Raw genomic sequence first — 21,602 nt, forward strand, 5'->3', positions numbered from 1 at the left:
GTAAGAATTGTTTCTTAAAAAATGTTTCTTCACAAAGGCAATACAACTTTTTAAATCTGTGAGATTGAATCAGAATTAGCTTTAGAACCTAGAATCTTGTTAGGGCTGAGGGGAGATGAGAGGGAGGGAAAATCCCTTTCTCTCATCATTAGCTTATATGGAAATAAATTCTTATTTCTAAAATAAAATATGCAGACCACGGTAGTGCCTTCAGGTCCTGCTGGGAGACTCCAGAGGGCACTGCCTCAGGCTGCTTGTTTGCTCCTTGTGCCCAGCCTCTACCCCTGTGCAGGTGGGACCTGAAGGAGCAGCCTTAGCATGCCCAGGGGGCTTCCCCCTTTGGGGTTCTAGGGCAGTTTGTTCTTTGGGCTCGCGGTGAAACATGGCAGGAAACAAAGGTTTTACTCCTTTTCATTGGATTTTTTTATTCATTTGCACTTAACAATTATTGGATGAATGCATAAGGGAATTCGTAACTGACCAGGCTGAACCGGAAACTTCTTCAAATGTATAACTTGGATTAACTACTTTAACATAATGCTTTGGGAAGGCCGACTCTTTGGGAATACTGTGATGGAAGTGCTGACAGTGAGAAAAGGGTAGTCTTATCTAGAGATCAGCTAAGTGTCATTTTTTAAGTAAAAAAGGTACGTGTTGTTTTATTCTGAAAAAAATCCCTTATCTTTTATCATAGTCTCTTAGATTTCCTTAACTTGAATTTGTTCACTATCAGAGTAAAATTACATAAAGTAAAAGTTTTTCAAGGAAAGGAACAAATACTTCTTTACAGTTCGAGCTCTTTGTTTCATTCTGTGGCCTCTACCAGCCAGTGGCCCCTCAACATGCCGGCTTCGGCTGGTCCTGGTTTCCCCACTCACTGGCTATGTGATTTTGGCTAACATAGCCTCCCAAGGCCTCAGTGTCCTCATCTGTGAAACGAAGACAGTGCTAGCAGCTATCTCGGAGTGGTGTTCTGAGAATCACATAGGCATATGTGTATACAGCCAGGGGCATAGTATGTGCCGATAAATGTTAGCTAGTTGTGTTGTCAGCTTCAGCCATCAGTGCTTAGTGAGCGTGCTGTTGTTTTCTTACTGTGTAAGTTTTTCATGTCATTCTCACTGTCTCAGATTTCCAGAGTTAGGCAGATAATATGAGCTGGGGCAGGGGGGCGGACAGCATGGGGAAGAGTGAAGAGACTATTATAAATTGAAGAGTCTTGGGAGAGGTTCATGGAAGAGGAGGGACTTAGCTGAGTCTCAGAATAAAATAGTGTTTATATGGCTGGAACCTCACACCTATTGGAATGGCTACTATGAAATAAAATAAAAACAAAATAACAAGTGTTGGCAAGGATGTGAATTGGAACGCTTGTCCGCTGTTGGTGGGAATGACAAATGGTTCAGCCACTATGAAAAACAGATTTTTGGTGCCTCAAAAAAAATTAAAAATAGAATTACCATATAATCCAGCAGTTATTTCTAGGTATATACCCAAAGTGATTGAAAGCAGGGTCTCAGAGAGATATTTGTACACCCACGTTCATTGCAGGAGTATCCACGATAGCTAAAAGATGGGAGCAACCCACATGTTCATCAACAGATAGCTGGATAAACCAAATGTAGTGTACACATACCTTAGGTATTTTCCGTCCATAAAAAGGAAGGAAAACAGACCAAACTGTAGTGTAAATAGCCCTTGAGGACTTCATACTAAGTGAAATCAGCCAGTGAGAAGAAGACGATTATCAGGTGATTCCACTTACTTTATAGTGGAATAGTGGATGTTCTGGGCAGGGGGAGATGGGTATACGGGGGGATGTTTGATGGGGATAGGATATTAGTTTTGCAACATGAAAAGTGTTCTGGAGATTGGTTGCACAGAAATGTAGATGCACTTAACACTGCTGAACTTAAAGTGTTAAATTTTATGTGTATTTTACCATAATCAAAAGCACATGGATAAGAAGCCGGAGAAATGGAAGTCTGAGTCATTTGAGTCTATAAGCAATAGGCATTTTTCGGTTAAGGTAAACGAAGATCACACTGAGGGGCCTTCTTTCTGTCTTTGCTTTCAGGGGCATGGAGGACGCTGGGGGCGGCGGCGAGGAGACCCCGGCCCCGGAGGCCCCGCACCCCCCTCAGCTCGCGCCTCCGGAGGAGCAGGGCTTGCTGTTCCACGAGGAAACCATCGATCTCGGCGGAGATGAGTTTGGATCCGAAGAGAACGAGACCGCGTCGGAAGGCTCGAGTCCTCTCGCGGACAAGCTGAACGAGCACATGATGGAGAGCGTCCTCATCTCCGACTCCCCCAACAACAGCGAGGGCGACGCGGGCGACCTGGGCCGAGCGCGGGAAGAAGCTGAGCCCGGAGGGGAAGGCGACCCGGGCCCGGAGCCCGCGAGCACCCCGAGTCCCACTGGCGAGGTCCACGGCGACTGTGCGCCCGAGGACGCCCCCGAGGACGCGGCCCCCAGGAGCGGAGGGGCCCCGAGGCAGGATGCGGCCCGCGAGGCCCCCGGCAGCGAAGCCGCGCGCCCGGAGCAGGAGCCTCCCGCTGCGGAGCCGGTCCCGGTGTGCACCATCTTCAGCCAGCGCGCGCCCCCGGCCCCCCGGGACGGCTTCGAGCCGCAGATGGTGAAGTCGCCCAGCTTCGGAGGCGCCAGCGAGGCCCCGGCCAGGACGCCGCCCCAGGCGGTGCAGCCCAGCCCCAGCCTCAGCACGTTCTTCGGAGACGCGGCCGCCAGCCACTCCTTGGCCTCGGACTTCTTCGACTCCTTCACGACCTCCGCCTTCGTTTCCGTCAGCAACCCCGGCGCGGGCTCCCCGGCTCCCGCCAGCCCGCCTCCCGTGTCGGTGCCCGGGACCGAGGGGCGCCCCGAACCCGCGGCCATGCGAGGACCCCAGGCCGCTGCGCCCCCGGCGTCGCCAGAGCCGTTCGCGCACATCCAGGCAGTGTTTGCGGGGAGTGACGACCCCTTCGCCACCGCCCTGAGCATGAGCGAGATGGACCGGAGGAACGACGCCTGGCTCCCCGGCGAGGCCACGCGTGGAGTCCTGCGGGCCGTGGCCGCCCAGCAGCGCGGCGCCGTGTTCGTGGACAAGGAGAACCTTACCATGCCGGGCCTCAGGTTCGACAACATCCAGGTGAGCCCGGGTCTCCCGCCTCCGCAGGGCGCGCCTCCCCTCTGCCTCTGTGAGGCACGCGTGGTGCCCCTCAAGGGACGGGGAAAGCCTTGTTTTCAGTAGTTCCTAACATCCGATTGGGAGCGGCTGTGTTCCTCTGTGCCTGGGTAGTTAGGATCTGTTGGTTTCCCCCAACAGAATGTATTTAATGGACTGCTACTCAGAGTTGCAGAAATAAATACCAGCAAGGCAGACAGTTCTATGGTAATTCTCTCAGTCAGTTCTCCATGTCCTGTAATCCATCTGACATTTAAACTCCGGTAAATGATAAATCCATTTCTTTCTTTAAAATAGGGAAAAATACATTCCTGTAACATTTAACGTGCCTGATGTAGAATTTTTATAGGTTGAATAAGAAAAATATGCGTGACCCAAAAAGTAACAAATCACAGAAATATGTAAATGTTAAGCTAAATAGTAATATAAAAATATTCGATCTCGCTGCTAATGAAAGACAACGCAGGATTTTTTTCGGTGCCGCTTTGCCAGCCGGAGAACTCCGCGGTCGGCGATGCCCCTACCCAGGCCTCTTGGCCCAGGTTCGCCCACTAGGCCTGCCGGGCCGCCCTGGCTTGCGCTTTGGCATATGCTGTGGCCTCGGTGACTGTGCTCTCAGCCCTCAGCAGGTGGGTTGTGCTAGCAACCGAGTGCAGGGGTCCTGGGGCTTCTCCAACCGCCAGCACAGGAGTAGGCTCCACGCGGGGCTTGTAGCTGGACCAGGCATGTGACAAGTGACTCCCACAGTGGACTCTCGCCTCCAGGCGAGGGGAACACCGTGGCGCCCAAACAGCGACGCCCGCGACCCCGAAGCCCCAGAAGGGACGTTGGAGCGTGCACATGGCTCTTTTCGACCCGCGTCTGCAGCCCGACTAACGCGCATCTTAACCGCTCCAAACGGGCACATTAACAGACCATTGCTTCCCGTTGAGTGGGGCAGCCGAAGGGAGTGGGGGATGGAGGGTTACAGGGTTACTGCTGTCTTGGTACCTGCATTCCGCGGAGTCCTGAGTTCCTGGCCTGCTTCCAAGAGAACGAGATTATGCTGACAACCAGAGTGTGAGGAGGGCGGACAAGAGATTTATTGAGCACAAAACAGCTCTCAGCCCAGAGGGGAGGCGAGAGTGGTCCCCCACCGGAAGTCAGGTGGTCTCTCTCCTGATGTGGCTGACTCAGGGGCTTTTTTGGGCTCAGAATGGAGGGGTGCATGCTGATTGTGAGCATGCAAAAAAGAAGGCTAAAACGAAGTCACCACTCAAAGGTGGGAACGATAGTGGAAAAAACCAACTGGGGAAGGGTAGGTATATGTAAAATAGGTGAAGAGGGGTAATCAGTCAGATAAAAGTGCGCCACATGGGACGAGAGGGTCTCAGTCCCTTCCATAGGTTTATCCGGGACTTGCAGCCAGGCTTTAAACTCTGGAGCTCGACAGTCAGGTTTCACTGGGGACGTCCTGTCTGCCTAGAATTTGTCTGCCTGAGATTTGTCTGCCTCCTGCTGCCATCACACTCAGTCATTTCCATTTCCATCTATCAATCATGATTTACTGTTTGTTGAAGTGTGGGAAAATAGTCTCTCTAAGGCAGCCCAGATGAGACCAAAATCAGTACAAACATATTTAAGTAAATTTTAAAATGCACATCAACATGTGCATTTCCTTTGACCCAGAAATTCCACTCTTAGGAATGTATTGTGAGGAGCTAATCATACTTGTATACATATACCAGCTGTTGAGATGTCTATCAGGGTGGTTTATATTTGCGAAGAATCTGAAATAATCTAAAAGCCCGTTATTAGGAGACTTGAATACATATGACTCACCTCATCTTTACAATGGAATATTGACGTAAGTTTTTAAAATGAAGAAGGGATGAACAGGCGGAACATAGAGGATTTTAAGGCAATGAAACTATTCTGTGTGATACTTTAATGCTGCGTACATGTTGTTATTTATTTTACCAAGCCCATGGAATGTACCACACCAAAAGTCTACCCTCATGTAAGCTGTGGACTTCGGGTGACAATGATGTGTCCATGTCCATGTAGATTCATCAGTTGCAGTAAGTGGACCACTCTGGCGAGGTGTGTTGCTAATGGGCAAGACTGTGTGTTGGGGGGGACAGGCAGTATATGGAAGATCTCTATACCCTGCTTAATTTTGCAGCAAACCTAAAAGTGCTCTGAATAATAAAATCTTCCTCTGATCATTGGTGAGTAATAATATAAATTGTAAAATCTATTTTTTAAAAACATATAAAACAATACTTAATGAGGTTCATCTCATACTGTTAAATTTGAAAATCAGGACAGACGATAACATGTAGCATGCATAGTATAATAAAATTTTTTATAAATATATGTATACATATGTATCAGATTAAATCATATGCATGTCAATTTTAGTTTATTGCAACCAAATTGTGGGACAGGATTAGTAGTTTCCATATGGCACTGTACATGGCGGGGCTCCCCACCTCCCAGCTTACTGGCCTCAGGTCCTGTGCGCGTCTGTTTTCCTGAACTGAAAGAAGGACCTACAGCCCCCTTTAGTGCAGCCACTTACCCACTCCTCAACATAGGCGGGTAAGCCAATAAGCCAGTTGTATGACTGTGACTATTTTTATTGAATTGATAGATGGCTGAGACCTAGGAGTGATGAATTCTCTAGGAAAAGAAAAGTGACATGCTAGAGAAATGAAGCCAATTAATTTTTTCAGATAACTGAAGTGTAAGCCTATAGACATCCATATTTTGGGTATTTTACATGGCAGTCTTTCCAGAATATTCATTGACTAATTTACTAATATTCATTTACTGTATTTATTGTGTGCTTACTCTTGACCAGGCATTGGTCTAGGCATCCTTCTCTACCCTCTTAGGCAGAATATACTGAGCATATTTTAACCTTTGCAGGATCTTTTTAATGAATACCAATTCCGGACTTTGATGTCAGGGGTATTTGGATTGTAGGATTAGATTTATTTGTCGCTGAATCCTTACCTGTTCTCCCACTCCCTGGTCTTGTCTCTGTACCCTGTACCCCCAAGATGGCTTTCGTGTTCTTCTCCATGTTTCTTCCCTTCTCTCTGTTGTTTGTCCTCTCTGCTGTGAAATTCCTTTAACATCTGTGGGTCTGGCCTTTAGCACTGTCTTTCAAACCCTCTGATGCTCGCCGTTTCCTTCTCCCTCTGACTGTAACTCAGAGGAAATCTGAAGGCTGCCACAGGAAAGACTTAACCTATTGCTTCCGAACTGGGTGCTGGAGTCCAAGGGTCTTAGGTACATTTGGAAATGGGCAGAGGTGTTTCACTGTGGTTGACAAAAGGGCTGGGGTCAGCATATGACATTTTGTGAGTAGGGCTAAGAGTACTGAATACCTTGCAGCAAGCTCAAAGCTTTCAAGGAATGGAAAGCACCTGTTCCTTAAAAAAGCTGAAAGGCCTCTGATTCAGTCCAGTTTCTCCTTTTATGATGAGGAAACAGATCCGAATGACTGGTGCGTTCACCAGCAAGCCTGCCATGTCCCAGACATCCTCTCTCCTCGTGACACAAAGGAGGGCGTGGTGCCCATCCGCCAGCCCAGACCAGGACAGATGGCCTAGACAAGGGAAGGCAGACCTGCAAATGGATAATTTCAGTGCACTGTGGCTCAGTAGAGGTCCAGGCAGATTCCCATGGGCGTGTTCACCCTAGGTAATGCAGCCAGTACACTGCAGAGCCAGTGCCAGAACACAGGTCCTGTTTGCCTTAGTTCAGGCCTCTTCGTCTTATGTTGTATTTCTCTCTACCATAGAAAATGACTAATTATATTTCTCTCAGAAAGATTTCTGTTTAAATCAAAGAACTAGAAACAGCGCTAATTATCAGGGAAATGCAAATCAAAACCACAATGAGATATCATGGCTATTAACCAAAAACTCTGGAGACAGCAAGAGTTGGTGAGGGTGTGGGGAAAGGGACCCCTGTACACTGTTGGTTGGAATGTGAATTAATACAGCCATTATGGAAAACATTATGGAGGTGCCCTAAAAAGTTAAAAATAGAGCTGCCATATGATCTAACAGTCCCCCATTCTGGGTATGTATCCAAAGAAATTGAAATCAGGATCTCAGAGAGATGCCTGCGCTCTATGTTCACTGCAGAATTCTTCACAGTAGCCCAGATAGGGAATCAACCTAAGCGCCCATCGATAGGTGAGAGGACAGAGAATGTGGTATATAGTGGCTCGCGCCCATAATCCCAACTTCTCAGGAGGCTGAGGCAGGAGGATCACTTGAGCCATGGTGTTCAAAGCTGCAATGAGCTGTGATTGCACCACTGCACTCCAGCGTGGTAACAGAGTAAGACCTGTCTCTTAAAAAATAAAATAAAGAAAATATACACAATGAAATTCTATTTAGTCCTTAAAAAACAAGGGGAAACCTTGCCATTTGTGACTCTATGCATGCACCTGGTGGACATTAGGTTAAGTGAAATAAGCCAGACACAAGATGATGAATACCAGGTGATCTCATTTACATGTGGAATCTACAAAAGTCGGACTCATAGAAGCTGGGGCCTGGGAGTGTGAGGGGCATGGGGACATGTTACTCAAAGGGTACAGAGCTTCATTTATGCAAGAGGAAGGAGTGCTGGGGATGGAATGTACATTTAGCATGGTGACTGTAGTTAGTAATACTGCAGTGTTTACTTGAAATTTGATGAGAGCAAATTTCAAGTGTCCGCTCACCACCCTCACACATGTACACGCACACAGTAACTATGGGTAGTGACGGTTGTGTTAATTATTTGGATTTGGAATTCAGTACACAACGTCTCCTTATAACAAATGATCATGTTGTATACCTTGAATATATATAATTTGTATTTGTCAACTAAATATTATAAAATTTAAAAATAAAATGCCTTTTCTATTTACCCACATTAAAAAAAAGAAGAAGAAGAACTGGAAGTCAAATGGCTTCATTTTAGTGTTCTATAAAGAATGAGTAGCTAAGTCTCCTCCAGGGTCCCAGAAGTTGCCTGATACGTAGACATATCCCTGATCAGTATGTGAACTTAGGAAGAGTCTTGAATTGGAAGAATTGGTTTCAAATTGTTGCTTTGCCAATAACCTGTGTAACGTAAGGGAATTCATTGAACATCTGTGGCTCTATTTTCTTCTCTGTAAAATGAAAGGTTTTGGTAAGTCTGTCAGTCAGGCTGTAGGCTCAGCTGCATTAACAAAGCAAGGCAAAGGTACGGTGGCTGGAATGGGATCCCTGTTTATTTCAGGGTGGTGGAACACTTTGGAGATAGGAACCAGCGCTGTGGATTGGCTCCACCTTCCTCAACCAAGTCCAGGAAGCGTTTTCCCATTGCTGTCTTCCAGCTATCTGGAAGAGGGAAAGGCTGGAGAGCTCTGCAGCATTCCTTTTACAATGCGTCATCTGGAAGACAATGTGTCCACTCACATCCCACTGCCTAGGATTTAGTGACTTGGCCACACCAAGCTGCAAGAAAGGCTGAAAATAGTCTTTAGGTAAGGGGTCATGTGCCCAGGCAAAACCGAAGTTCTGTTACTAGAAGAAGGGGAGGGCCAGGCTCGGTGGCTCACACCTGTAATCCCAGCACTTTGGGAGGCCGAAGCGGGCGGATCGCGAGGTCAGGATATCGAGACCATCCTGGTTAGCATGGTGAAACCCCATCTGTACTAAAAATACAAAAAATAGCCAGGCGTGGTGGTGCACGTTTGCAGTCCCAGCTACTTGGGAGGCTAAGGCAGGAGAATCACTTGAACCCAGGAAGCAGAGGTGGCAGTGAGCTGAGATCACACCATTGCATTCCAGCCTGGGCAACTTTGCATTCCAGCCACTCTGACACTTTGTCTAAAGTAAAAAAAAAAAAAAAAAGAAGAAGGGGAGATCAAAGATTGGTGGATGATGGCTGAGAGTCTCCTCCAGTGAGTCCTTCCAGCACCAAAAATCTTGAATCTAGAATCCATAATTACTGCCAGCCTTGAGCCTTTGCTGTTAACTAAATTCCCACTGCTGCATATATAAGAATTATCCAGGTTGTAAGTACGTTCAAAACCCATTTTCTAGTAAATTATGTTATAAATCGTAGGTGAGTTTTTAGAATAAAGCACAAAGGGCTCTGTAGGTGGAACTTACAGAGAGAGAATGTTGTATATTCTGTCTCTCACACACACACTCACACATACTGTCTCCTGTTGTTAGTAATTTAGCAAATGAGAATGTTGGGAAAGCATATTTGAGCACAGTCGTTTGTGTGGATATATTTTCGTTTCTCTTGGGTAAAAACTTACTAGCGTACTTTCTGGGGTTTATGATAAGTATGCATTTCGTTCTATAAGAAATAGAACAGTTTCCAAAGTGGGCACACTATTTCACATTTCCATCAGCAGCCCATGAGAGTTCCAATTATTTTATATCCATGGTATAATCAACTTTTTTCGATTTTTGCATTTCTCTGATGACTGAGGTTATACAGGCTACTTGATACGTAGGATCTGATCTATTAATCCTTTGATATATAGGCTATTTGTATATCTTTATAAAGTATCTCTTCAGATGTTTTCTCCATCCTTCAGACTGTGGATATTTGTCTTATTGTTACTGTGTTTTAAGAGTTCTGTAAATACCCTAGTTGGAAATGAGCTATCATACACCATAAATGTGTTTCAAATTTTTTTTTACTATTCTGTGCCTTGTTTTTGCATTTTCTTAAGTATCTTTTGAAGGGCAGAAATTTTAATTTTGGGTGCAGGTGTACTAGCTACAGATTCTTGCAGCTTTTATTGATTTCAAAATTATTACATCTTTTTTTTTTTTTTTCCAAGACAGAATCTTGCTCTGTTGCCCAGGCTGGAGTACAGTTTTGCAATCACAGCTCACTGCAACCTCCTCCTCCCAGGTTTAAGTGATTCTCACGCCTCAGCCTCCAAAGTAGCTGGGACTACAGGCATGCACCACCACACCCAGCTAATTTTTTTTTTTTTTTTTTTTTTTTGAGACATAGTCTCACTCTGTCATTCAGGCTGGAGTGCAGTGACACAATCTCGGCTCACTCCAACCTCCGCCTCCCAGGCTCAAGCAATTCCCCTGCCTCAGCCTCCTGAGTAGCTGGGATTATAGACATGCACCACCACACCCAGCTAATTTTTGTAATTTTAGTAGACGGGGTTTCGCCATGTTGGTCAGGCTGGTCTCAAACTCCTAATGTCAAGTGATCCGCTCACCTCAGCTTCCCAAAGTGCTGGAATGACAGGAGTGAGCCACTGCGCCTGGCCAGTTCTTGTATTTTTAGTAGAGACAGGGCCTCACCATGTTGGCCAGGCTGGTCTTGAACTCATGGCCTCAAGTGATCTGCCTGCCTTGGCCTCCCAAAGTGCTAGGATTACAGGCATGAGCCACCATGCTCAGCCTCATCTTCATTATTAAAGCTTATTTTTGCTGAATATACAACATGTTTACAGTATGGAGAATTCTAGGTTAGCAGTTTTTTTTTTTTCTTTTTAGACCTTGTAAAATGCCATCCACTGTCTTTTGACTTGCATAGTTTCTGATGAGAAGTCTGTAGTGATTCTTATCCTTGCTCTTCTGTGCCTAATTGCATCTTTTTCCTCTAGGTGCTTTTACGATTTTATCCCTGGTTTTTCAGCAGTTTGGTTCTGACGTACCTTCACATGGGATTTATGTTTATCTTGCTCGGCATTCGTTGACCATCTTGGATCTGAGAGTTTATCATTTTTGTCAATTTGGGGAAATTTTTGGTCATTATTTCTTCAGGTATTTTTTGTGTTTTTTCTCTTTCCTACTTCTGGAACCTCCAAGTATACATACTGCTTAATATTGCCACAGAAGTTACTGAGGATCTGTTTTTGTTATTGTTTTTATTTTCCAGTCTTTTTCTCTTTGTGGTTAAGTTTAGAATTTCTATTGCTGTCCTTAAGTTCACTCATCTTTTCTTGTGACTTTTTAGTTTGCAGCTAATCCTATTGACTTTTCCGTGTTTTTTATCTCTGGAATTTTTATGTGGTTCTTCTTTGTATCATTTTTCTTTTCTTATCATTTTCAAGCTTTACTTTAAGCTCTTGAGAACATTTATAAGAGACACCTTAAAGTTCTTTTCTGAGCCGGGTGTGGTGGCATGTACCTGTAGTCACAGCCACTCAGGAGGCTGAGGCAGGAGAATCACTGGAGCCCAGAAGTTTGAGGCCAGCCTGGGCAACATAGGCCTCTTTAAAAAAAAAAAAGAAAGAAAGAAAAGGGAAAAAAAAGTTCTTATTTGAAAGTTCCATTATCTATGTAATATCTGGATCTATTTTTATGTACTTTTTCTCTTAGTTACAGGACATGTTTTACATGTCTAGTAATTTTTTATTAGAAGGTGTGGATTTCAGGTTATATGTCTGGCTTTTTCATCTTCCTTTGAAAAGACTTGTCCTTTATTCTGACAAGCAAGTAACTTATTTACAGGTTTAGTTTCATGTTTGTTTTTAGGCTTTTTAGAATGACTTTAGAGTAGTAGCTTCTACCTTTAGGTGACCTTTCTGAAGTCTATTCTGAATGCCCCTTCTGTTCAGTGACAGCACTCCACCGTGGCAGACCCATACTCAGCACCTTTCAGCCCTGTGTGAGCTCTGGGCTTGCCAACTCACAGCGCCCCGTCCATGGCAGACCCACACTGAGCACCCTTCAGCCCTGTGTGAGCTCTGGGCTTGCCAGCTCACAGCGCCCCATCCTTTCCAGTCTTCAGAGCTGCACCGTCTGCACATATAGCTGAGTGATCAGCAGTAAACTCAAGGGCTCCCACAGAAACCCTTTCTCTGCTTAGCTCCTTCCTTTCTAGGTCTCTGGATATAAGAATTATACAGTTTGTAAATAGGTTCCAAAACCATTTTCTAGTATATTATGTTATAAATTGTAGCTGAGTTTTTAGAGTAAACCACAAAGGATTATGTAGGTGGAACTTATATAGAGATAATGTTGTATATTCTTTCTCACACATATACTCTCACACTTTCCCTCCATTGTTGCTAGTAATTTAGCAAAATAAGAATGTTGGGAAAGCATATTTGAGTACAGTCTCAACCTCCTCAGCCCGTCCGCCTTAACCTCCGTGACATCCCAAACCCTGCTTGGGATTCTCCTGCAGTGTGGTCCAAAAAGTGCCATTGGGTTCAAGAGTTCAAGTCATGTTTTCCTTCTCTCGGGTCACAGTCCTTTGCTGTGTGTGAAGACAGTTGTTAGATTTCCTCTGAGCAATATTGCAGTTGTTCACATCAAGACAGTCCCAGTTACCCTGAAATGGAGAGAAGAAAATTACTGCTGCTTTTTATTCGTTCATCAGTTGGTGGACATTTGGGCTGTTTCTACCTTTTGGCTATTGTCAGTAATGCTACTGTGAACATTCACACACATGTGTTTGTGTCTGTGTGTTCTCAGCTATCTGGGATGTATAGCTTGGGATGGACTTGCTGGTTCTACGGTAACTCTGTTCAACATTCTGAGGCCCCACCAGACTTTCTAGAATGGCTATTCCATGTTGAATCCCCACCGATGATGTGGCGCGTGAGGGTTCCAGTTTCTCCACATCCTTCAGTTTGGGTTTGGGTTTTGTTTTAATTGTGGTTTTTGGTTCAGGTGGTCTCATTTTTCCCCGGAGTAAGCAAACACTGGAGCCAGAGGATAGACCCTCCGAGGATAAACAGGCACCTTTCTGCACTGGCGATGTGGCGGAAAGCTCAGCGAGTTCTGTGCCAGGTGCAGGGCCTGCTGCCTTTCAGCAACACTACCCCATGAGCATTTGTGTCTTTAGGCTTCCCAGGCAGTAAGGCCCGTAAGCTTTCAGTCCGCTGCTCTGGCTTCTGTTTTGTCTTTCACTATGAAAATCAAGAAGAGACAACTGAGACTATTCCCCCATTGCAGGAAAGACAGCCAGGCCCCTAAGCGCCTGTCAGCTGTGAGAACAGCCACTTGCTCCTCCATAAATGCACCTGACCAGGAGAATGGGATGGTGAGATCACGATGAGTCCCAGATTGTGATATGTTCATATATCTCCTTCGTGTTCCCTGAACCTTGCCCTGGATAAAGTAGACCCTCGCTGAATGGTTTGCCATTGGTTCTAGCTGGATTCCATCCAGGTGCAGCAGCACAGCTCTCTAGAAGGCCCTGCGGGAAGCTCCCTCCCCTCCGCACAGTAACCACTGGAGGAGATGCAGCGCCAGCGTCTCCACCTCCCTGTGCCGTTAGCCACACAGCAAGGGCGAGGTTTGTCTTAAGACGCTTGTCACATCCTTGGCCCTCCGTTGATGGGATATTTGATAGTCGTGCATATGCTAATATCTCAGGAACTTGCTGTGGTAACTAAAATATTAACTAACAGAATTTTAAGGGCGAGATTTTTGCAGCGTGGTCTCACTGAGAATGTTGCGGGGATGGAGGAGTTGTCCCTGCCCCCCCGTCCCGGGCATTGCGATTTGATTTTGCTCTTCACCCAGCTCGCTGCCCTCTGGCTGAGATGCTCTTTGTCTGAGAAGAGTTGCGTTTTTGCAGAGCTTTCTGGAGCGCTGGGTCTGAACTCTTTTATTTTGCCCTGTAATTATTGCTGCTAGATCAGTTAGCTGATTTTGTGGATCTGGTATTTGAAGTACTTCACCTTACACTCTGAACGCAGAAATTATACAACGGCTGCCCCTAGGTCTTTGCCTCAATGTGAGAAAACGTGAGGTCGGCCTCGAGCACCAGGTTGAGCAACAGGGAAAAGACAGGTCTGTGACGTGGAGCTGCCCGGCCCCTCCTGCCGCAGGCTGTTGATCTCTCCCGGGAGAGAGGGAGGCAGCAGAGGGGAGAAGCAATGTCAGCAGCTTTTCTGATTCTCTTGCTCTCATGCTCTAGATGTTGTTCTTCTTTTAAGAAGAAAGAGAGCGAAAGATTGAAATAACCTTGCTTCTTAGGAGAAACAACTTCTATGCTTTTCTTTTCCCCCGCAAAAAGAGGGTAGGAGAACAATAGGAAGAGATCTGAGCCAGTGGTGAAGTCCAGGCGGGGGGCACGCAGGCGTCTGTGCACCCTCAGTCACTGTGTGCTCCCGGTGGCCTGCCTGCAGCATGAGCATCAGCTTCCCTGCGGCTGGGAGGCAGCTTTGTGCTGGGATGGAGAGGTCTTGGCTTTCTCCACCCCCCATCTTGGGGTTGTCCTAGTTTGAGTCTTTCTTCTGTTCACCCGAGAGACTGCAGGGCCTTTGTGCCGTGTCCCTGTCAGCAGCTGCTGCGGGCCAGATGCCCAGAGCACATGTCAGGGAAGGTCCAGCCAGGTCCCGGCTGCTTGCTGTCTCCGGGCATTTCAGGGACCTCAGAGCCACTGCTTCCTCCTCCCGGGCTGCTCACTGTCTCTGGCATTTCAGGGACCTCAGTGCTGCTGCCCTTTCCCCCTGGGCTGCTCTGTCCCCCCGGCTGCCCCTGCCTCAGGTGTTTCAGGGACCTCAATGCCGCTGCCCCTTCCCAGGTGCCTTTCCTCAGTCAGCAGCACCCCCAGAAGGGAGAGAGATGGTCCAGGGCTGTGTCCTGGTCCCCGCTGTGTGTGAGAGGCTTCTCCTGCTGCCCATGGAGAACATTGCGTCCTGTGAGCAGCCTTTACTTACCCTGGACTCTCCCTCAGCCTGCGGTGCAGCCACCGAAACAGCACTGAGGCCCGAGGACTGTAACAGTTTCCTCTGCACTGTTGGGATGACTAGTTTGTCCCCATGCAACAGACTTGGTAACTTCACGCCCTTCCCTGGGGCCCCCAAACCGTGCTGACTCCTGAGGCTCATGAAGGCCAGCTCACCCAGCATCTGGCTTGACACCAGCTATGAGATCGCTCCCTGCTCAGTGCAGGTCACTGGCACATCTCTTCTGTCCCCAGGCCACACAAAAGCACCGGTTCCCTCCCCTTGCCCTTCTGTGTCTTCCCTTTAAAGTAAGTGGCATGCTTCAGATTCCACTTTCAGTGTTCTTCAGCACCATCGAAAGATCAGTATAATCAGAGGAGTTGGGTCAGGAGGTAGAAACAGTCCCGTGCAGAGGCAACTGGATTCTTTCCTGGCTTGCAGCATGAAGTGAGCCCACCAGCTCCTGGAGCAGGGCTTGGCTCAGCGAGGCTATCGAGGACCTGCTGTGAAAGGGGGTCTCAGTTTTCGGGGCCTTGATGGAATTTGGGAAGACTATTCAGGCCTGCCTGCACCAGCGCAAGTCTGGCCACTGTGTGGTGCAGCCCCTGGTCCCCAGCAGTGTCACCTTCGTTCTCCTGGGCCTCCTTAAGCCCCTCACCTGAGGCCCCTCTGCTGGCTTGGCTTTGCCTCGCACTGCAAGCCTGGTGGTAGGTGGCAGGATTTACCGTTTCCTCTTCAGAATAAAGAACATGCTTTCCGATCAGTGGTGAATAAATATATAATTTTAAAAATAAAAAGAATAAGGAGCAATTCTAAAATTATGCATTTTATTAACAATTGTGGTAATTTAGCTTCTGGTTAATTGAAGTTTTACGATACTATAACCGTTACTTTTACCTCCATAAGCCACTAGAGAAAAAAGAAATTTTGTTTAGTTATGGGTTCTGGTTAGCTGAGTTTAACTGACATTTTATTGTCTTGACATATTTTTCTTCTCTTCTTCCCAGGGAGATGCAGTTAAAGAGTTGATGCTTCGCTTTCTGGGTGAAAAAGCTGCAGCAAAGAGACAAGTCCTAAATGCCGACTCAGTGGAACAGTCTTTTGTTGGATTGAAACAGCTAATCGTAAGTGACAATGTGTTTGATTTCAGTGTTGTGATAAGTCCTGCCTGCCTTCGTAATATTTTCTCTAGAAATTAATTATTTTGAATATTATTCATAGCTTTTGCACATAAGTAGAATTTTGTTGGAGTAGATGCCAGTCCTGTGCACCAAAAAGCATCATATTAATACATGGATACTTTTAAGCCTAATTAGTTAAAAAGCCATTACTGGAAATGATCAGATTACTCAAAGCAGCATATACTTTGATCGAGTATGCTTCATCATGTATAATAGAGATAAATGATTTGTGTTCGTTTTTAAAATATATTGCATTTTCTGCATTTTGTATAGAAAATTTATTGAATGGGTGAATTTCTGAACATTTTTAAGCTTTGTCATGAATTCTATAAGGTTTTTAAAATTCATGGCTGGGCGCAGTGGCTCACGCCTGTAATCTCAGCACTCTGAGAGGCCGAGGCGGGCACATCATGAGGTCAGGAGTTCAAGACCAGCCTGGCCAACGTGGTGAAAGCCCGTCTCTATTAAAAATACAAAAATTAGCTGGGCATGGTGGTGCATTCCTGTAATCCCAGCTACTCAGGAGGCTGAGGCAGGAGAATTGCTTGAACTGGGACCCGGGAGGTGGAGGTTGCAGTGAGCCGAAATCACGCCACTGCAACTCCAGCCTGGGCTACAGAGCGAGACTCCATCTTAAAAAAATAAAAAATAAATCATTAATACTGGATCACTGATCCATTGCTGTACAGGTTGATTTGATTCCAGTGAATTTATAATCTTAAAGGCAGCTGGAATCGTGTTGGATAGCTTTTCTAGATGAAGGAGAAGATATTGGAAGTTTGTCGTATATGTTTCCCTCAGGAATCCTAAGGCAGCCATCGGGTAAGTACTCTGAAATGAGAGCCCCGTCTCACGCCGAATCTCAGCTCCCCAGTGTCATCTCCTTAGGGGGCTGTGGAATTGCTCTTCTTGCTCATCCAGACGGTTGCCTAGAGTGGACTTAGCAAAGCCATGCTCCCATGCCTGCATGCAGTCAAATTTTAGGAACTAGAATTTGCTTAAAATAGGTGAAATCTGGTTGGGTGCGGTGGCTCACGCCTGTAATCTCAACACTCTGGGAGGGCGAGGTGGGTGGATTACCTGAGGTCAGGAGTTCAAGACCAGCCTGGCCATGGTGAAACCCCATCTCTACTAAAAATACGAAATGCACTGTCTTGAAGGGGTTTGGAGAGTGAGGTCCTTGATTTTGGGAATAAGTCCCACCGGCTGTCTGAAACTCGTGTTCACCCTGACTGTTGAATTTCAGCAGCACATGGTCCGGACTCACTCTCGATTTGGGTGAACGATCTGGAGGACATATATTCACCTGTCATCCTTCAAAAAAGAGAATGGAATTTCCTAATTTACTTATTTTTCTAATAGTTCCCCATCTTGTTTTTCTCAATTGTTACTAATTCTTCTGCACCAAGCTTCAGATTTCACCTTTTTTTTTTTTGAGACAGTTTTTTGCTCTTGTTACCCAGGCTGGAGTGCAATTGTACAATCTCGGCTCACTGCAGCCTCTGCCTTCCGGGTTCAAGCGATTCTCCTGCCTCGGCCTCCCACATAGCAGAGATTACAGGCGCGCACCACCACACCCAGCTAATTTTTTGTATTTTTAGTAGAGATGAGGTTTCACCATGGCCAGGCTGGTCTTGAACTCCTGACCTCAGGCGACCCACCCGCCTTGCCCTCCCAGAGCGTTGGGATTACAGGCGTAAGCCACCGCACCGGACCAGATTTCACCTATTTTAAGCAAATTTTAGCTCCTAAAGACATAATAGTTGAGAAGTTTAGAAATTTCTTGAGGATTAAACTTTACCACCCATTGAAATGACAGGTGAAGGTTAGCCTATGAACTAAAACAGAAAAACTTCAAAATGAAAATGTTTGAGGTTTATTTTGGAGCAGGACGTGGCTCAGTCCCCGCTCAGAAGCGACTGTCTTTTGTGTGAAAACGGTGATATGTAAATCACTTTACTGCACAAAGACTACAGTGAAATTCAGAAGAAAATAATTCCAGTATCCTTTTGTGTTCCATCACCTCTGCCTCTGTATTTGAAAGTGAGTAGATGGCCGGGTGCAGTGACTCACGCCTGTAATCCCAGCACTTTGGGAGGCCGAAGCGGGCGGATCACGAGGTCAGGAGATGGAGACCATCCTGGCTAACACCGTGAAACCCCATCTCTACTAAAAATACAAAAACTAGCCGGGCGAGGTGGCGGCGCCTGTAGTCCCAGCTACTCGGGAGGCTGAGGCAGGAGAACAGCGTGAACCCGGGAGACGGAGCTTGCAGTGAGCCGAGATCGCGCCACGCACTCCAGCCTGGCCGACAGAGCCAGACTCCGTCTCAAAGAAAAAAAAAAGAAAGTGAGGTATAGCCTGTCCGCATTCTGCCAGAAATGACTGATGTTCGTGAGGCCGAAATCCTGAGGCAGAACCACAGGAGAGGAGTGATTTCTTGATCTTCAGCAATAGCCTTTAGCAAAGTAACAAAATTTTTTCCTTAATTGACTAGTTCTCTTGAATTCAGACACATCTTTATTATGTGTGGTTTTGTGACTTCTGTGCCACTTGAGAAGCTTTCCTGGGTTCAGTATGGGTTGGGGGCTGCCAGCTACACTGACCAGGCCACCTGGAACCCCTTCACGTGGGGCCCGGCTCCCGGCGGTGATCCCCTTCGCGTGGGGCCCGGCTCCCGGCTCTGATCCCCTTCGCGTGGGGCCCGGCTCCCGGCTCTGATCCCCTTCGCGTGGGGCCCCGCTCCCGGCGGAGATGACCCAGATTGCGGTTGTGTGAGGGCCTGTCCGATGCACAGGCAGGGGCTGCACTCCGCTGTGGTGTCACACAGGGACATCGTGCCCTAGGTTCCTGGATTTTCTAGTCCCTCTCTTTTGATTTTAAACTTCTCTTTGACTTTCTGCTTTCCAGTGTTCTATTGTCAGCAGATCTCTTGCTTCCTAAGAGAGCCTAAAGGAAAAAAAACTAGAGTCCTCCCCATTTTACTCAAAAGTTAGTTTCTTATATTCTTCTCAGTCTTGATTGTTAACTTCCTTTGATCCCTGATCTTTTTCCCAAATAAAAAAACCTTTTTTGGAGTCTTGCCCAAAAAGCCTGTTTTTGAAAAAGTACCGAACCTTGGCAAAGCAGCCTCAGTTACTTGGATTTTATCCTGACTTCATTATATGCATGAACTGGAGGTGACATGTCATCAGTGTCAATAACAAATGCTGTAACTTGTAGGGGGAGACAGAGCCAACCTACAAAAATGAAAAATCGGTAATAAACACCGTGACAGTCAGGAAGCGTCTGTCTTGTTCACCAGTGCATCTGAGGACCCAGCATGGTCGGGCACCGAATGGTACACAGCGTCTTCTTGAATAAATAAAGGGATGAGGGAATGATAGTAAGAGGACCCCCGTCGGTAAGCTACTCTTTTGATAAAGAAGTAGCACCAGAATGTTGGGTTTAAAGAAATAGAGAAGGAGCTCATCCAAAGGGTAGAGCAGGGGCCGGTTCCAGGGGAGGGGGTGCAAAGAGTGAGGAGGCGAAACCACAAGATGAGTCTGGGAAAGATGGAACGTTTCTTCCTCTGCAATGACAGAAAAGGAAAGGAAGGATTTGATAGGAATGCAAATCGAATCTAGCACATTTTCAGACTGTGATTCTGAGAACCCTGGGGTTCCAGGGAGGTGCCTCGGGGTGACTGGGCATGGCCTGCGGAGGCGACTTGCTAGGGCCAGTGTCACGCAGAGCATTTCAGCGGGATCTATTTTATATATAAGTCTCTCTTGAGATGTCTTTTTTTGGGGGGTGGGGGAAAAGGTGGGTGATTTACTATTTAAAAATTTGAAAAACTTAACATAGTCTAAAATGCTTACTTTGTAGATTAAAACACTAAGATCTGCAAAGGTGTAGAGGTTGGCCCCAAACAAATGTCCTCGCTTCTGTTGCCAGTACCGTCCCTGCTGCCCGGTGTCCCTTACGTGCCAGTATCGTCCCTGCTGCCCGGTGTCCCTTACGTACCAGTACCATCCCTGCTGCCTGGTGTCCCTTACGTAGTCCCCGCAGCCCAGCGGAAAGAACAGTTGCTGGTGGTGGTTTTGCTCGTTGACTGCTTCCCACCAAATGACTCAGTATTTCTGAACCGTCGGATCTATGCGCTGTGGGAACTGTGCTTTGCAATACAGCTTCTAGGACTGGGTTGTATCCAGGGGTAGGATTTGCCCATGAGAAGACCTTATATCTGATGAGATTGAAACAAACAAGTTCTCAATTGTGTTTCTTCGTGTATTCATTGAGCAAACACTTATTAAGCCTCTTCTCTTTCAAGCAGTAACAGTAAAGTTTGCTAAGTTAGGGCTCTTGCTCCGTGAAGTTCTGCCTTAACCATTTATGGCGTTTACTCAGGCTTAGAAGTCCTTCTCTGTTATTATTTTTAATTTACTTGTTGCTGACTTGAAGCTCATACACTGTTTTTGAAAGAAGTATATATTCCAGATTCACAAATGTATTGTAACTCTTAACGATTCTCCATCGGTGTCTTCAGACACAGACCCAAATTCAGCTGCACTCCTATCCCACAGCAGTGAAGTTTCCCTTTTCTCTCCCCGTCACCTGCATCCACTTCCCGCAGAGAAGCTGCTTGTACCACATCTTGAATACCAGTTCCCACAGCCCTGCTTCTCTAACTGGTGGGAATCCTGAGAGCTCCAGCATGAATCCCTCAGGCCTCTTTTGCCCCAGAGCAAAGTTCCCAGGGGTTCCCCCACTTGCAGAGACTGAAGGACCCTTCCAGACTCAGAAACCAAACCTTCCCCAGAGACGCTTCACTCTCCTCCTTCCTCTGCACCACGCTCCCCAGGCTGTGGAACTGTCACTCACCTGGTCGCCCAGCATACTCACAGAAGTCTGTACTCATTAACTTGGAGTAAGTGCAAAAACCCAGGCAGAGACCCTCTCCTAAAATAGCAGCGGGAAATGATCTCAGGTATAGGTGTTTGGTCTCCGAATGCTTCTGGTAGCCTGTGAACCACTGGAAAGTGCGCTCCCCAAATTGCCTTTCTTCCCAACATCTTTTACCACATTTACAGAAGCGTGTCCTCAAAAAGGTAAACAAGCATCCCTTGCTTAGGGGGTTAGCAGACTTTTCAGACATCACACTAAGTTTAAATGTGAGTAAACGTCAGTGAAATGCTTCATTGAGTTTCTTTTACCAAAGTGATTCTGTAATTATTTCTATGATTGGAAAGCTTTGGAAAGGAGGGAGATGGAGACACTCTTTTTTAAAGGGGAAAAAACAGCTAATTTCTAAGTATCTGTATCCTCTATAATTTGCTAATGCAGTTACGGATCTCCAGGGTAGCCGTTTCCCTGGCGCATGCTCTGTTCCCGAGGGTGTGGGCGTGGCCCCTCGGTTTGGCCGTGGAGAAGCTGCTGTGATGTGTCCTCTTGAGGCAGGGACTGAACTGGCAGCACGACGGGGCTTTATAATAATGGGTTTAAAAATCACACAAAGCCATGGATGTTCATTGAGATGGATTTTTTCTACAGGCTATTTTTTACCCTCTTTGATTGTTCCTGTTATTAATAAATATATACAGT

At 46.5% G+C, this 21,602-nt stretch overlaps 1 protein-coding gene across 3 annotated transcripts in view; it reads left to right on the forward strand.

Annotated features, from left to right (window-relative positions):
* Positions 1-21,602, forward strand: part of TRAPPC12 (trafficking protein particle complex 12) — a 108,164-nt gene that overhangs the window by 4,317 nt on the left and 82,245 nt on the right. For all 3 annotated transcript variants that reach the window (XM_031654904.1, XM_031654906.1, XM_031654905.1), the window contains exons 2-3: positions 2,078-3,146; positions 15,846-15,962. In XM_031654904.1, the coding sequence (XP_031510764.1) occupies positions 2,082-3,146; positions 15,846-15,962 (1,182 nt within the window). In that variant the 5' untranslated portion in view covers positions 2,078-2,081. The remainder of the gene's footprint in view (positions 1-2,077; positions 3,147-15,845; positions 15,963-21,602) is intronic.

This window comes from Papio anubis, chromosome 14 (genome assembly GCF_008728515.1).
Source record: "Papio anubis isolate 15944 chromosome 14, Panubis1.0, whole genome shotgun sequence".
NCBI lineage: Eukaryota > Metazoa > Chordata > Mammalia > Primates > Cercopithecidae > Papio > Papio anubis.